Source organism: Ochlerotatus camptorhynchus, unplaced genomic scaffold, assembly GCF_037179485.1.
Source record: "Ochlerotatus camptorhynchus isolate MF236.1 unplaced genomic scaffold, CSIRO-AGI_Acam_v1.1 ptg000006l, whole genome shotgun sequence".
NCBI lineage: Eukaryota > Metazoa > Arthropoda > Insecta > Diptera > Culicidae > Ochlerotatus > Ochlerotatus camptorhynchus.
Window position 1 is genome coordinate 2,087,364 of NW_027040498.1, and position 16,955 is coordinate 2,104,318.

At 40.2% G+C, this 16,955-nt stretch overlaps 1 protein-coding gene across 1 annotated transcript in view; it reads right to left on the minus strand.

The window, feature by feature from the left end:
• Positions 1–16,955, minus strand: part of LOC135717574 (uncharacterized) — a 1,030,279-nt gene that overhangs the window by 156,377 nt on the left and 856,947 nt on the right. Inside the window, exons 4-5 of the mRNA XM_065239713.1 lie at positions 3,855–3,971; positions 3,555–3,735 (exon numbers count right to left, since the gene is read on the minus strand). Of these exons, the coding sequence (XP_065095785.1) occupies positions 3,555–3,735; positions 3,855–3,971 (298 nt within the window). The remainder of the gene's footprint in view (positions 1–3,554; positions 3,736–3,854; positions 3,972–16,955) is intronic.

Below are 16,955 nucleotides of genomic sequence, written 5' to 3' on the forward strand. Positions count from 1 at the left end.
TGTCAAATATGGAACCAGAAGTAAAACTGCATATTTATGGCGACTTCAATCAACGAAACGCAGACTTTATTACAGACATTGAAAATGAATCATTTTTACTCCCGGTCGTAGGTGAAGACGAAACATTACAATTATTATTCACCAAATATCTTATTTTGGTCTTAATCAAATAAACCATGTAAAAAATCAACAAAACTCATATTTAGACCTTTTATTTACAAATTGTACTGAAGACTTCTGTGTGGATACATCATTAGCACCTTTATGGAAAAATGAAGTGTTTCACACAGCAATTGAATACTCAATCTTCGTACAAAATTCTTCTTCCTCCAGCGACTGGGAATACGAGGAAGTGCCGGAATACCATAAAGCAAATTACGAAGAAGCCAAACGTAGACTATGTACAATAAATTGGCAAAATTTAATAAGTATTGAAGGAAATGTCGATACTGAAGTAGAAAAATTTCACTCAATTCTTCAAAGCCTAACTTTAGAAACTGTACCATCAAAAAAAAGAAGACGAACACAAAACAATAAACTACCCGCATGGTTCAATCCACAACTGAAAAATTTGAAGAATAAAAAACAGAAAGCTCATAAACTATACAAAAAAGAAAAAACTGAAACCAAGTTGCGAAACTATCACAACTTATGCAACCAATTAAATACAGCCATCAACTCTGCATATGAGGACTATAACCGCAAAGTCGAAAATGAAGTCAAATCATGACCTAAGAACTTTTTTAATTATGTAAACACGAAATTAAAAAGCAGCAATTTTCCTTCACGAATGAATGTAGGTGAGAATTCTTTTGAAATTTGCAATCTCTTTGCAAATTTCTTCCAAGAAGTATACACCACATTTTCCGAAGAAGATCGTGACCGCGATTTCTTTGCATTCATTCCTGAAATTTCTAAAAACATCTCTGTCAACCAACTTTCTCAACATGAAGTCCTCAATGCACTAAAAAACTTAAACGCGTCGAAAGGGTCTGGACCTGACGGCATTGCACCCATATTTTTGAAAAACCTTTCAGAAGATCTCGCATTTCCTCTAGAGCGTCTTTTCAACATGTCTCTGAAAAATGGAAAATTCCCTGAAATTTGGAAATCATCCTATTTGGTACCTATTTTCAAATCAGGTGCAAAATCAGACATTCGAAGTTATCGTGGAATTGCTATTATTTCTTGCATTCCAAAACTTTTTGAATCAATCGTAAACGGCAATATTTTTCAGCAGGTGAAAAATCTAATTACAAGTAAACAGCACGGCTTTTTTAAAGGTCGCTCAACTACCTCTAATCTTCTAGAATATGTATCTTTCATTATTAAAGCGTTGGACAGTGGAAAACACGTTGAAGCGCTATACACCGACTTCAGTAAAGCATTTGACCGCATCGACATACCATTATTAATCCTCAAATTGCAGAAAATAGGAATGGAGCCTGGACTTTTGAATTGGCTTCAATCATACCTAACACATCGTAAACAAATAGTCCGCTTTCAAAATAAACTTTCAGAACCAATTTCAGTCACCTCTGGGGTACCGCAGGGTTCTCATTTAGACCCACTTCTTTTTATTTTGTACATAAACGACATTTCCTACATACTTAAAAAAAATAAAATTGCTTGTATATGCAGACGACATGAAGCTCTTTATGGAAATAAGTAATTCTAGCGATGCAGAAGAATTCCAGAATGAAATCAATATATTCCACACCTGGTGTAGTAAAAGTCTACTTCAACTGAACATAAAAAAGTACTGCAATAGCATTTAGCAGAAAAATTGAAACACCGCATATTGAAATATCATTAGGCAACCAAATAGTAGAGAAAAGCAAAATTGTAAGAGATCTAGGTGTAATCCTAGACTCCAAACTAACTTTTATAGAACATTATAATACTATCATTAGAATCGATCAAAGCAGATAGGACCCTTTTTTTCTCTCTCTGTTCGGGACATAACACCACTGCGACCAGTAATTTGATCTATTGTAGTATATCCCGTGTCCTTAGTTTAGTGCATGTCGTATTACTCCATCACTATTGATAAATGATGAAGTATTCGGTGTTGATACAGTTGTCATTCTTGCCTTCATCGCAAGGAATCGATTCTAATTGAAAGGTCCCGCTATTTATACCCTTCGGAGTGTTGGAACACCCTTCAAAGGCGCGCCCCTTTGTCAGTCAAAATTGGATTCCTTAGCAACAAAAACAAGCAATGACACCGATAATGACCATGCATCAGAACCCTAGTCTTAACCACTTCAAGCTAGGGAACAACGAATAGAAGATTCGGAATCACATAGATGAAGACTAACTAACTCATTTTTTCCTGGTTTCAAGATCATCCTCAGTCCAGGGAACCCGAAGACTTATCACTATCAACAAGGCATAAAAAGTAAAAAGGACTAAGATGTGTTCCTTTGATTACTGAAAAATCCTGTTCCCCTAGTTTGAAGTAGTCAAGACTAGAAATCGGTGGTAGATCTTACATCCCGTAACGTACCACGAAAAGGTGATCTACCCACGTTACGGGGTATGCTAGGCTATGCAAAAAATAGCCCAATCAATCGAATGATGCGCCTTTATAATTTGCATTGCGGAACTATTGACATCACTATGTCCAAGCTGCAAATAAAAACTAAGCTAAAACAGAATAGAATGAATGCATAGTATGTAAGTAAACATTGTAATAATCATTGTATGTAGTCTACACTGGCTTGACGAAATGGAAATGGAAATAAAATGCTTCTACATTCGTATCCGTATGTACAAACAGGTCACAAGCTTCAAATTCTTCATCTATACCTGCTGCTAACAATGTTCGGCAAGTAAATGTAGTAGAAATCGAAATCAAAAATCTAGCCAACATAATTCTTTTGAAAATGTGAATGATTTTGACAGTGGACAGTTTATATGATAGATGGTGAGGTGAAAGTATAGAGTTGATAGTTCCGTTAGAGTACGGCAGTGTGAAAATTGTAAATAGAAATTAGAAAGCTAGCAAAGGACAGTTTTGAGGAAGGCACGAATCGGGTTGTTAATCCCCTTTACCAAACTCCTGAGGTAAGGGTAAGGGACACCACCACCTCCGTTAAGGAGGAGTTTGGTAAAGGGGATGCTCGATCCGATTCGTATCTTCCTCAACATTATCCTTTGCTCGCTTTCTACTTTCTATATACAATTTTCACACTGCCGTACTAGAACGCAACTCTATACTTTCATCTAATCATCCATCGTATACCATGTCCACTTTAAGTCTCATATTTGACGATAAGCATGTCCAACTATGTATATCTCTATTTTAAATTAATTTTAAAATCCTACAATTGGAGAAAGAAGCCATCGGAAGCTGGAACAGTTTCCTTTATTTTGACTTAAAATTTTCAGTCCTCAAAGATTTATAAGCGAACCGAGAACTGAAATCGGCACCTCAAACCATATACTATGAGTAAAAATGTTTTTCTATCTGGGATTCAATCCGTCTATCGATGTACTGCTTCTGGTGGTCAATGGGATAACAGCTTCGATGGCCTATTCCGCCACGTTACCTTATTTACACTAGGTCCGCCCTCGGTCACGAACCGCACAATCACAGGTTTTTCGCTTCCGGCCACAAAGCCGAAGCCCAGGGTGGGACTCCGATGCAGCACCACCAGGCGCGGTTCCGGCGGGGAGTCATTGTAGTGGTAGCGCTCCGGTTCCTCGTAGGTGGTGGTTTTGTTCAGATGGCTGATGGAGAAGGAAAAGAGAAGACAACAGCATTGTAAACATCGATTCGAAGGAGGACCTAATTTTGGATGGTCGTCGTTGGGTTCCATCCTTATCGGTTATCGATATAAACTACTCACTTGATATAGTAGGGTTGGCCTTTCAGGTCGACCGCTTTCTCCCAGCCGTAGGGCAGATCGTTTCTCTGGATCCAGTTCTCGATTGGCGGCAGCCATCCTGCGGTACGCGTTATGTGGCTGCAAGAGGAGAAGAAGAATAGATGGATATTAAAACACAGTTCAGACTGGGCAAGGGTTGGATTTGATAAAGAAACTAGTTCGAAAGGGCTGTGAGTAAAGTCAGTAATATCGATAAACTTTGAGAGGACCGTTCTCAAGAGAACCGTTTCTGCAAGTTCCCAAAAAAAAAAACACCAAGCAATAAAGCAATCAATTTTCGATTTATTTTCCAATTACCAGAGCATTAATCTTTCGTCTATACATTTCATGCGCTGCGGTTACCGGTCAGGTCCGTTCCTTTCACAACGACCATTTTTCACTTGGCTTCCTCGGAAGGCTCTTCGACCTTTAAAAAAAAACTGTTGTTGTACGTTCCACTCCACTGTTTTTACAATACATTTCATCAACCTCAGATTCAGCCCTCCTTTCCCCTCCTATTCCAATCCATCGTGCACCGGTGGTTGCCTCTTCTGACACAGAAATCTATTTTCAAGCAACAATAACCTTCCATATCCTGTTGAACACCGACCAACATCATCCCGTCGGAATGCTTGTCGTCACGCAGACAGGAGGAGAACACGCAAGAACTTTATTTGGTGTAGGTAGGTCCGCTTCGGTTGAACTTTCCCATAACTTCTTCTTCTTATTTTTTTTGCCTTCTTCGACGCATACAAGTTTAAACACATTCGCACTGGTAACAATCAGGACTAGACCTGTGAGCCGCCACCGATATCATACATTTGGGAGGGAAAAAGATGAATGTTTCCTCTACCAGTTGGCATCATCAGGGGAAGAGCTTTTGTTGGCGAGAAACCAGACATTGTTTACAAAAGTAGTTTTACCTTTTTGAAATGTTAGCACTGAGTTGATAGGAATATTAAAATTATGAACGAAAAGAGCAGCTGCTACCAAACTTTACCAGACTTTACTAGTAGATTCAACGCAGTTCCAATGACTTCAAAAACATTCCAGAGAATATCAGGGAAGTTCATAGGATTAAAAAAGGAACTCCTCAGAAACTCCGATAAATCCAAGAAAGTGCAGAAAATGTGGGAGACTTAAGGGGGTATTCCCGATCTTTTTTTTCAAAAAATCAAATTTTTGTTTTTCACGTTTTTTTGTACTTTAGACTATATACTTTCATCCCCCCAAGCCGTTTTCCGATCAGCGAATTCGGTGTCCAGGCATAGCTGACTAATGGTAAGAACCCCCAAATGGTTTTAACTAAAGTCAAAACTTTAAACGCGTTTTTCTCGAAACCACATTTTTTTTATCGGGCGAAGATTTTTCTCAGAAACTATAAGAGATATTGACTTGAATCTTTGCGCATTTTGTTCCTTATTAAATTCTTTGGAGTTTCTCCCACTTTCAGCCAAAAATATTAACATTTAACATTGTTTGAAGCACCTTAAAGCTGCAAAAAAGCGGGCTAAAAATCGCCTGTTTTTTCATATGGCCGCCATTTTGTTAATTTGCAAGATTTTTTGCTGCCAACGGGAGAAGCTCCAGAGAATCTTATGCAGATTACTAATTTCATCACGAAATCTGTTTCAGATGAAGCCGTTCCAGAGAAAAGTCTTCGCTCGTCCAGGCGTTTGCGGCGAACAGGGGTCTGTTTGCCGCCATTTTGTGACGTCAATAATGTCTTTTTTTATGTCGAAAAAAATTTATTTGTAAACTTTAATGTTCAATAAACAAGAATCCCAAAGAGTTAGGCGCATTACTATTCATTTTCCTTGAAAAAAAAATTAATTGAAAAACAGGCCGAAAAAAGGCAAAAGATTGGGAATACCCCCTTAAGAGATCTTTAGGACAGTTTAATTAATTTCTGGTCAATATCAGAAACATCTCGCATAAACGTTCTTACCAAAAATGGTTAAAAATTCTTTATAATCCCGACAGAACTTTAACTGAAACGGTTATGGAACTTTACATGAACGTTTGTGTGATAAAGTTTTAACCTTACGTATTGTGGTTTTTTGGATGTGGACCTTACAAATAATGGGAGGTTAAGAACCATTACCATTCCAAATTCTTGTTTTCTCCATACATTTTCGGTCCTTCCTTATGGTCCTTCGAGCCGGAATGCCTCTGGAAGGACATTGGAAGGACGGTCAAAAGGTCTGACTATAGCGCTATCGGATTTGGAATGGCGCTCAACGGCCACTATTCATCTCGGGAATAATGCACCAAAACACCATCATATCACCGAAAAATATGAAAGTTTCGTGCCATCGCGATCCCGAACAATTGCTTAAACAAAACCACCATTCACAACTTCACACTGTACCATCTTTGCTGTAAAAAATGAATCTGGACTGGAGTTACCTGAATATCCATCGCAACAAGGTGCAATCTATGCAAACCGCACTCTTCGCAACTCACAGGAACATGTGGAAACCTCATAATAATTCGAATATGGATTCTGCCATCTGCATAATTGGATTGAACTATGGAACATCAAATCATTGGCATCATTGGATGAACGAAATCTACCTCACTTCACTCGATAGCTGCATGGACGTTAGACACTGAACCAGGGAAATCTCCTGGTTTCACAGGTAAATAAATAAAGTTCAATGTATGTGTCCCGCCGAAGTGGATCAATATTTCGTTCTAACACTCATCTTTTGACGTCTCTGGGCACATGCACTTACATTAGAGCTTGTCAACACTGGACACCAAGTTTGGGAATGGTCATCACTTTAACTAGAGTTTGTGAACGGGAATCACAAATGGACTTGTGTAATCACCTCGGTTTACGAATTCTGACGGATTTTGTAAACATCCCAACTACCAACACAACGATCGCAATCAAGGCACGTGATGAATCCCTTCTCATCTTACACTACCAACATCGGTTTGGATCACACACGAAGAGGAAGCTTCAACAGTCATTTTGCCAGGTCAGTACACTTAATAGTATATGTCCACCGAAGCCTGGACATAGGATACTACACCCGTTAATACAAATTATCCTCTTCATGTAAACATCACCACGCGATCTATTCATCGAGGTTACCACCACCGAGTAAGGATCACGAATACTGACTGGTAGGGCATTGGAACCCAGCACTGATTTCGACGATCCTCAGCCGAAACAATAAAAGCTGGAATTAAACCGAAACACTCTTCTCTCCTACCAATCGTATCTGTGTTGGACACGCAATTACGGGATACTAATGATCGGATGACTCGACGTAGGAACACTCTTACCAAGGTTTGGTTACGGCAAGATTCGAATAGGATACCTATCGAGAAACAAAACTGGTCACCCTATAATAATTCTCAATGTATGTCTGATCAACCTGGCTCAGACAATAGGACGCTTGATTGGTATTCTGCAACAGCTCTCTCAGATTCTCTCTGTTTACTACGGCGGACGAGATCGTCGAGAAACTACTTCAATGCGATCACGATAGAACAGCACCACGACAACGGTTGTTTTGAATACGACGACGATCGACGAAGGCTCAACACATCTGTAGGATCAGCTGTTCGATGCATTTTGAATGAGGACTCACTCTATTTCGGATTACGGACTTCTGTCGAATGCCTCAAGTAGGAAAAGATACACGGTGTATAGGGGATGGTACGATTGTGAATTCCTACCGATGGGATTAATGCATACTGGAAAGGTTGGACGAATAGTTCATAAAGAGGCAAACCATGGAAAATTAAATCCAGATCTCCACCAATTTTGATTTACTACCACCACCACTACCTATCGGTATTTGTATTGTTGCTAGGACAACGATTCTACGATTCCATTCCTATTCTGGTCATTTGGCGATCACGTGGCAAAAACCAACCTACTACGTGATTTTGGATGCTGTTGTTAAGGACAACAATAGCAAATACAACCCACTCCGCACTGCGAGCAACAGGTGCTCGTAGAACCGAACTCGATTTACTTTCCAATTGTAAATAGGACATCGAATTATAATTTCGAACCCGAGCGCTACTGGGGGTAGTGCTCAATTAAAAGGAGACAAATGATTGGAACATCGTTTGTCTGGTGGACGAAGACGTTTCCCACGGTTGCTCGAGGAACAAAGTAGTAACCGGCGTCTTTCAAGAACCCGTCATCATCAAGGGATGACGAACGGTATCGGAACTCTATTGCCAAATCCGATAGAGCTGCAATCCAATGGGCACGGAGGAATGGAACCACATTTTAACAAAGGGTGCGGATGGGTCTTAAGGAAAGAAGGAGAAAGGGATCAGGATAAAGACTATTCTCATTAAGGATCAGGATGAAGGGAATTTCCGATGGTGGATGAGACTTCGATGGAATGACGGAATAGATCAAAGGGAAAGGGGACAGCAAACAACAAATCACCACTAAGATAAATAGGATCACTGCTGAAAGGAATTGACAGTAACATCAACTGGAACTGTTCAGAAATGTAGGACATTTCAAGGTGGGTGAGTATGTTCGGGAGCAGCGTGAATACCACCCACCCAAGGATACAACCCTGGGTAGACAAACTCTCTACTCTCTGCGACGGACACCAAGAGATGATACACATCATCGATCGGTTTGGAGAGATCGGTGGCGTCATGGATTCATGATTACGGATGATCGGGTAGATGTAGGAAATTAGAAAAGTAGTTGTAATCTGCCTGGTATGGTAAACGGATCCTAGGGCCCTACTTGGGCGCCAATATCAAATGTTTTATGTATAAATGTAAATAAGTAGTTTTATTGTGAAGTGTCAGTGTTATGTAAAACCCGTGTTTTTTTGTAACCAACGATGGCCGAAACATTCCCGTAAGACACCATGAAGGATAGAAATTGGACCCCATTTTCAGCGGGCAAATATATGTCAACCAGAGGCTTTTACCCCCTTTCGATGTTGTGGGTTGGATGGAAAAGGCCCCAACTTTATGGTTAATGGCTATGGTTATGGTAGTCAGTAAGGTCCATGGATGGTTTTGTAACATCGATCGACTTTATGTGGAATATATCACGGCGAATAGGTTGCCTGTAAATTAATGATTACCAATTCGCGATATATTCCACGTAAAGTTGATCGATGCTACAAAACCATCCATGGACCTTACTGACTACCATAACCATTACCATTAAAGTTCTCCAACCATGAGTTAAAAGGTTTAAATATAGTTTTCTTTCCGAAAATGTATGGAGAAAATATGAATTTCGAATGGTAATGGTTCTTAACTGACATAATCCCAAGCCATCGAAACTTCCTCAAAGTAGCAAGGCTGCAAAATGCGTGTCGATTCAAAGTTGACATGGCTGGTTCTCAGCAATGCGATGACCAATCGTTATGATTCAGCCACCAATCGAAAGATATGGCTATCTTATTTTATTTTAAATAGATAGAAACCCAATTGTACCGAGCAAAATGCGTGTCGATTGATGTTGACATGACTGGTTCTCGGCAATTTGGTTACCACATCTTAAAATTGAGCCACTGCATGGAAGCAATGACTATCTATTTTCAAACGGAACAGACAAGGAACCGATTGGAGTTGCGGGTGGCCAATCGGAACGATAAAACCCGTGAAAGGTTGTTCTGTGGAAATTCGGATTCACTGGGAAAATGGTCATTTCGTGAAAGTAGACCTAGAGATCCGCCATTTTTTCCTAAATTGCATACAATCATGAGCATAAAGGAACCCTTAGTTAAGAAGATATATCTCAGTGACATATTGATTTAGTCCCCCGCAAGTGGGACCATTCTGAAAAAAAGACGGTCAATATCTTTTTCTCCCCTCTATCGTCGTTTTAAAGACTTGGTGTCATGGAAGAATTTTCTCGTAATAATGGTCCGAGTCTTTTGAAATAATTACCTAAATATTTATTAAGCTGGTATTACACTTGCAAAAACTATTTTTTTACTGGTTCGAGATAATAGCTTTATGTCTTCAGCAATGTGGTAGAAAAATAAATTTTATGAAACTTTTCTCAAGACACCAAGCTTCTATATCTTTATATTTACAAGATTTAAGTGAATTCTTGACAGGAGCACCTTAAAATCGCTTTTTTTTTGTCATTTTTTGTATTATAATCTCAAATAAACGGGGTGATATGTTCTACAAAGTTTTCAAAATTCTCAAAATACACAATTTTGCTCACGACAACGGTAGTCTATATAGCTTTGTTTTGATTATAAACCGGTTTAAAGGCAAAAAATTACAATTTTTTCAATTTATATTTCTTTTGAGTTTTTAGCATGGTTTCATCAGTCATGATGTGAAGTATAAACGAGCCTAAAATCTCAATCGGGTCTGGTCGGGAAATTAGGTCAGTAATTTGTTTCTATGCTTTTGTTAGTAAATCATATTTGACGGCTGAAAGTCTCTATAATAAAGAAATCAATCAATCAATCAATCAATGGATACTAATTTTGATGATGGTGTTGAATTGTGGGGAGTGGTACTGGCCACCAAGCGGGTGAATGTCGAAATCACTTTTCCTTATCTCAGACGAATTGTGCCAACCCATTTGCATTGCTACACTCCTCAGCGGCAGTTGAAAGGATTTTTCGTCGTTCACCCTAAACAAAACTAAACTGCGTAACAGGATGAATGCAGCTATGATGCAGGGAATCCTAACGTCCTAGGAATATGCAAAAAGCCATCAAAATGAAAAAGAAATCACTGAAATCACGAAAACAGCGTTTCGACTATTTTCAAGCAACATGTATGATAAGACTTAATAATAAAATCTGTTCGGTAAGTTCTGATCATTTCTCATTTATTTTTATTTGAAATAATAGATTTTCCCTTCTTCTAGCCTTACCCACATGCCTATGTTCCTTTTTTACGTTGTCACTTAATTCCGATGGTTCGGTACATGGACCTTGAACGGAATTTTTATTTTTTTAATCTCGTGATTTTAAACAGCAAAATGGTTTTTAAGTTTTTCGTATTGTTTGCACTAAGAATAAAATTTAAAAAAAAAACGCAAAATCGCACTTTTTTAAGTTTAGTAATTTTATAGCAATTTTATAGCGAAAATACATGTGGGAAACACGAAATCTGCAATGCGGTGATTTTTCTAGAATACAGACAAATACAGAAATATTTTTTGACACTCATACAGACTTTTGAAAAAAATCATCTGGCATCCCTGGAGATAAGTTAGTGGTGAGCCCTCGTAGAAGCGACAAGAAAAATTTGTTGTGGTGGTGTGATTTTTCAAGTTTTGTCACCGGTCCAAGCCACGAGGGGTGAGAACGGTCTGTTTTCCGGAGAGCTAGGACACCTGATAATCACCCGATCACCGGCCAAATCCTTCGGTTATCCCGGGGTCCTGAGTATCGGACCGCCAGTTCTTCTGTTCGACGACTATCGACGCCGTACTTCCGCTCCAGGTTTAAGCAATATCCCGCTACACAGTCAGGCGGCCATTAGTCACCGCTGGCTTCTACTATCGCTGGCCGATTATACAGCTAAATCAACCTGGCGCCGGCCAAGTTACCCGGTTATCCACGAACCTGCCCGGCCAGTCTGCCAGCTTTCCAGTCGATCACTAGTCGGACATCAATCGCTTCGTCGTCGAACCCTGCTATTGCTAGCTGACTATACGGCCAAGCCCACAGCACAGTCGCCAGCCGATCAGCATCCTCCCGGGCTACTTTCGTCGCCGTTTCGAGCCAGGATTACCGGCAAAGTCACCCGGGCGGCTATCAGCACCATTTACCGGCCAGGGTCGGCCGAAACACCAACCGATCCCCGTTCGATACTGACATCACCCCCACTTCCATCGCCGGCTAATGAAGCACAAGGTAATGAAAACCAATCTTTTAGGTCTCCTCACATTCGAATAGTCTCCCACGCTAATATGCCCTGAAAGCCGCAACCTTCAAGGGACTTGAGTGCGCACCCCAGGAGCTACCGTTGCTCAAGACCAGCAGCTTGGACTAGGGGCAGTTCCCTTCAGGAACTCAGCGGTTCCGGGCTGAAAACAGCTCTATGTACTCAAGGAAAATTTCGATAAACTTTAAGAAGTTCTTGGAATGTCAGGGATGTCCAGAAATTCATATTTTGTAAACGTAACAGAATTCCAGAAAGTTTCAGGGAAAATCTTCAGGTGAAGGGTTTAATGAGAATTGTGAAAACTTCCAGGCATCTTCGAGTAATTTCCAAAACATTCTGCATGGGCCAGATACATTTTTAGATTTTTAGGTACTTTTCATTATTTTCAGGAATGATTCAAACTTAAAATATGATAGGAGATCTTCAATGCAGTTAATTGATTTGAATTGATTATTGTAATTGCAGGAACTGTTAGGAAGTACCGAGACATTATGGGAAATTCCAAAAATCTTAGGAATGCTTCTAAATGTTATGGAATATTGCGGTGTATACAGGAAAGTTCCATGAACATTAGGAAAATAGTTGGCACATTGATGGAGTTCCGCGAGGTTCTTGAAAATTTAGGGATCATTTTCCATTCTTCGGCTGCTTCTACGCATTTCAAGCTTATTGTTTATCGCATATTAGCTTATTGCGTGCTCGCTACTTAGTGTTATCGATGCACTTCCACAGTTATTAATTGAGAGCTTTTGACACCTGTACTATGTTTGCATTAATATAATTGTGTGGCAAGTACAATCATACTCTATACCCAGAGAAGTCGATACATTTCTTACCAGAAAAATTCCTAGATAGGACCGGAAATTGAACCAAGCCACCTCCAGCATTGTCTTGCTTTGTAACTGCGCCTTTACCGGCTGAGCCAAAAGAGGCCATTACCATGGACGAACCATTGGCGTATCTAGAAAACTCATTTGGTAACCAAGGGGGGCCCTGTTGCATTTTTTATATTTTGCAAAACTACGGTTAAATAAAAAGTCATTCAAATTGCGTCAAGGCAACTTGTTTTTAGGGTACATTTTTTCTGTGATCACTAATATCACACCGAGGATTACTTTTAAGTGAATGGTGAAACAATAAATTTGATTAAACATTGGCATCTCGTCCCAGATCTTGGAAATGAGCTTCTTATATTGGTCCATAGTGCTCACTTCATGTTTGCTTTGCTTGGCTAGCATGTACGACCATACATAAAAGTCAGGGAAATAAGGTCCAAGGAGCAAAATTGAGAAAATCAGTCAAATTTTCCCGACACCACGCTTGGACGATATCCGCCGTGTGGGCCCTGTGCACCGTCCTGTTGAATGACGCAATGATCCTTCCCGTAGAGGTCCCGAAGTGCCGGGGCCACAATCTTCTCCAGAACTTCGGTTTTATAGTACGCGGCGTTGATTTTCACGTTTTTCTCGATAAACATCAGTGGGAGCTTCCCACGCCTGGATACGGCCCACGAAACCATCACCGACGAGGCGCTCTGGAATCGCGGAATGTTTATTTGCGATGGGCGGATGCTGGCCAACGTCGGTACCCACAGCCGATCATTTTGGACATTGTGCGGCTGTTGCAAGACAAAGAGTTTTTCATCGCAAAACTCCTGACCTGCGTGCCGTGAAAGTATCAGTTTGGCTCTGTCCAGCCTCTTCTTCGTTGTAGCTTCCGTTACCCCGTGAATCTTGCGTTTCTTGTACGGCTTGTATCCCAGGTCCTTCGTCATGATGGTGTGGGAAGTTCCGATCAACACATCCAGGTCATCAGCGGTCATCCGGATCGAGTGGTTAATTTTTCGACGAACCCGCTCCTTCACCACTGTAGAGTATGATGTATGATATAATTAAATAGCATCCTAAATACGTCCCTGATTATATGGTGGTATTTGTGTAAGGTGTAGGAACGAGATGGAGGGAGAGATTGTTGTCAACGTCGATGGTCAGGCACCAAGAGAAGAGGTGACAATACAGGGGCGAAAAAAACCACTTTTCTGTCAAACGTGAACCAGCTCCTGATTGGCCGATTTCATGTGCGTAAGATAGAGATAGAGATAGATAAAGATAGAGATAGAGATAGAAATAAAAGAGGAAGAAGCCAATTGTCACCTCCTCCTCTTAGGTCAGGCATGAGACATGGTAGGTAGTTGGTTTTTGACAAGCAAGTGGAACGGTAAGGTTGTTCAGGAGGGTGGCGGCTAGACTCTACAATTGGCGCTGTCCGTAGTTTTCATATTTTTTTTTATCGCAAGTGTGCAAAATTGTGAAGGAGTAGGCATCACCCTGTTCTGGACTTGTACGAATTCAGAGGAAGTGTAAGTTTGAATAGACAGTGGTTGTTTGGAAGATCGTATAAAATTGAGAGGTGATGTGAGCCAGATGTTTCAAAGGTGCCAGCTGAAGAGCAAATTTTGAGACCGGATGTTGATTCCGAAGCACAAATGCTGGTGTTAGTCCAGCGTCTGGCTCAAAAAGTTCATTAGCGAGGTGACACAGTCGGAAGAAGTGTTAGTTTGTTTACTAAAATGAACTATGCCCATTTTGTTATGGCAAGTTTTGCTGTAAGAAATGATCCTCGTGTTTATTAGCGAAATTCAATTGTTGAATATTTGCGCAGGAAATCAGTTTGGCACGGCATTTGTGACCAGCATATACCTTCCGGTCGTATGAAACAGGCCAAAAACTGTCCAAATCCGCAGATAAAAATTTTTGTTTTGAATTTCTGTATGGCAAAATAGTGAACTTTTCGTGAACATTAACGACAAAGAACTCACCAACACTGGGAGACCGTGAGTTCCTGCCCACCTGTCATTTTCCATCTCGCACTTGCATTATCCTTTTCTTGAGGTGCGAAGTTTGTTGTGCTCACTTTTGAACCATCGACTATAACGGGCGCAAGATGGTTTATGTGTGGTACTGTTGAAGAAACTGTGTTTAGATAATTTATCCATACTGGGTGGAAATCAGGGATACATTCTACTGAAAAAGCATAATTATACTGAAGTGGAACTATGCAAAGAAAATGCATGACAAGACGCTGACAATATCCTAGAATTGATATGGCTGGTAGATAAGGGACTTTTTTCTTATTTATAAATATAAATAAAGAGATACGGAATAAATACAGGACCGAATATTTAGTTCGAATCTGAAAAGTTGTTACTTGAAGCATGCGTAGGAGTATCTACGGCATGTTCTGATTTATTCAAGTTCTACTGAAAAAAAAAACGCAGTATGAAAGAGCACACGAAATGGAGAAAATGGTGTGAACACTAGACTTCACTAGTTCCTTACTTTGTTTACGCTTCTCGAGGATTTCGAAGGCGAATCCACTCGTGGATCTTAGATCTTTATTTCTGCTGAAAATAGGTCTGATGCTGAAACTTAAGTATAGACTTACTTAAAATCTTCCATGTATGCTGGAATATATGTGATGCATGCAGATGCAGATTGAAATGATCTCAAACGCATCGGTACTATATTTAAATTTGTAAAAGAGAAATATCATCTGTTTATGATTATAGACGTTGCCAGATATGTCTGTATTTCGGTTGGCAATTTATTTGAAGAATCATTTTCTACTTTACAACTACTCGAGAAAGGATCTGCATAGCGTGAACAGTAATAGAATACATCATTGAGGGTTAGTAGAGTCAATGTCGCAATATTTCCGCCAGTTATGCTATAATAGCAATTTCCTTCTCATTTGAGATAAATAAAATATGTAAAAGAATTTATTCAAGGAGGCAGCTCATTAGCAATTCACTCATCTCTAATGGAGAGGGGTTCTGCAGCTATAAATATATGGAAATATTTACTGTGGATTTTAATTAAACTGCTGCCTCAAGTGTGCAACCTACTTCTAGGCATTATACGCTTCTGCAACGAACATTTGGTCGGTTCTCAACCTAGTGCACTTCCATTACAGTTATTAATTGAGAGCTTTCTATGCCAACCAACGCATGATTTTTTTAATTGCGTGGCAAGCACAATGATACTCTATGACTAGGGAAGTCGAGAGAATATTTCCTCGACCAGCCTCTGGTTTGATAATGCCGTGCATTTACTGCTATCTGAGGCTCAAGTGTATATGTAGGGTAAACGCTCCTATAGTTGCGGTACGTTAGAAGCGTTAGGTTCCTATAGTTGTGTATGGAGACTCTATACACAACTATTTATTTATTTATTTATTATAATCTTAATTCATCTGACTTTTGGTTGTCTTAATGAATAATCTAAGTTTAAAAGGATGCTTAGTCAATCTATACATTCAGGACATTCTTCTGATAAAAACAGTTAACGGTACATTAAAATCGAAGCAAGCATAAGCATCATTAAACGCATTAGCCACGGTGCGGATAGGCTCATTCATCCCATACTGTCGGTTACGAGTCGCAAGATGAACGAAGTTACGTTGTCTCATTACTCTCTCAGGTGCGTAGAAGTAGAGCTGCCGAAGTAGTTGTGGGGAGTCAATTTCACCGATAATAATCTTAGCGGCAAAGACAGCTTGAGCATTACGTCGTCTTGTTTCCAGGGTATCAATCCCAAGCAGGCGGCAGCGGTCCCCGTATGAAGGCAAGTTAGATGCATCACGCCAGGGTAGATGACGTAGCGCGTAACGAACAAACTTCCTTTGTACACTCTCAAACCTTGCAATCCAGCAGGCCTGATAAGGGCACCAAACGACAGCACTGAACTCCAAAATAGAGCGGACCAATGAACAATACAATGCCCGCAGGCACAGCGGGTCACGAAAGTCTTCGGAGATTTTGAATATAAAACCAAGCTGTCTGTTGGCTTTGTTCAGGACGTCATTGTAATGGGGCTTGAACGTCAATGCACAGTCAAGAGTAACTCCTAAGTCTCTGACTTGACTAACTCTCTCCAAAATCTGGCCGGAGATGGAATAATCAAATCTGATCGGTTTCTTCTTACGGTAGAAGGATATCACATTGCACTTATTGATGCTAAGCGTCAAGTAGTTACGGGAGCACCAGCTTTGCATATGATCCACAATCTGTTGCAAATCCTCACAATCAGCGATGCTATTGATGATCATGTACATTTTAACGTCGTCGACGTAGAATAGTCGGCATCCAGGTGGCAGTAGACGAGAAAGCTCATTGATAAACAACGAAAACAAAAGCGGTCCCAGATTACTTCC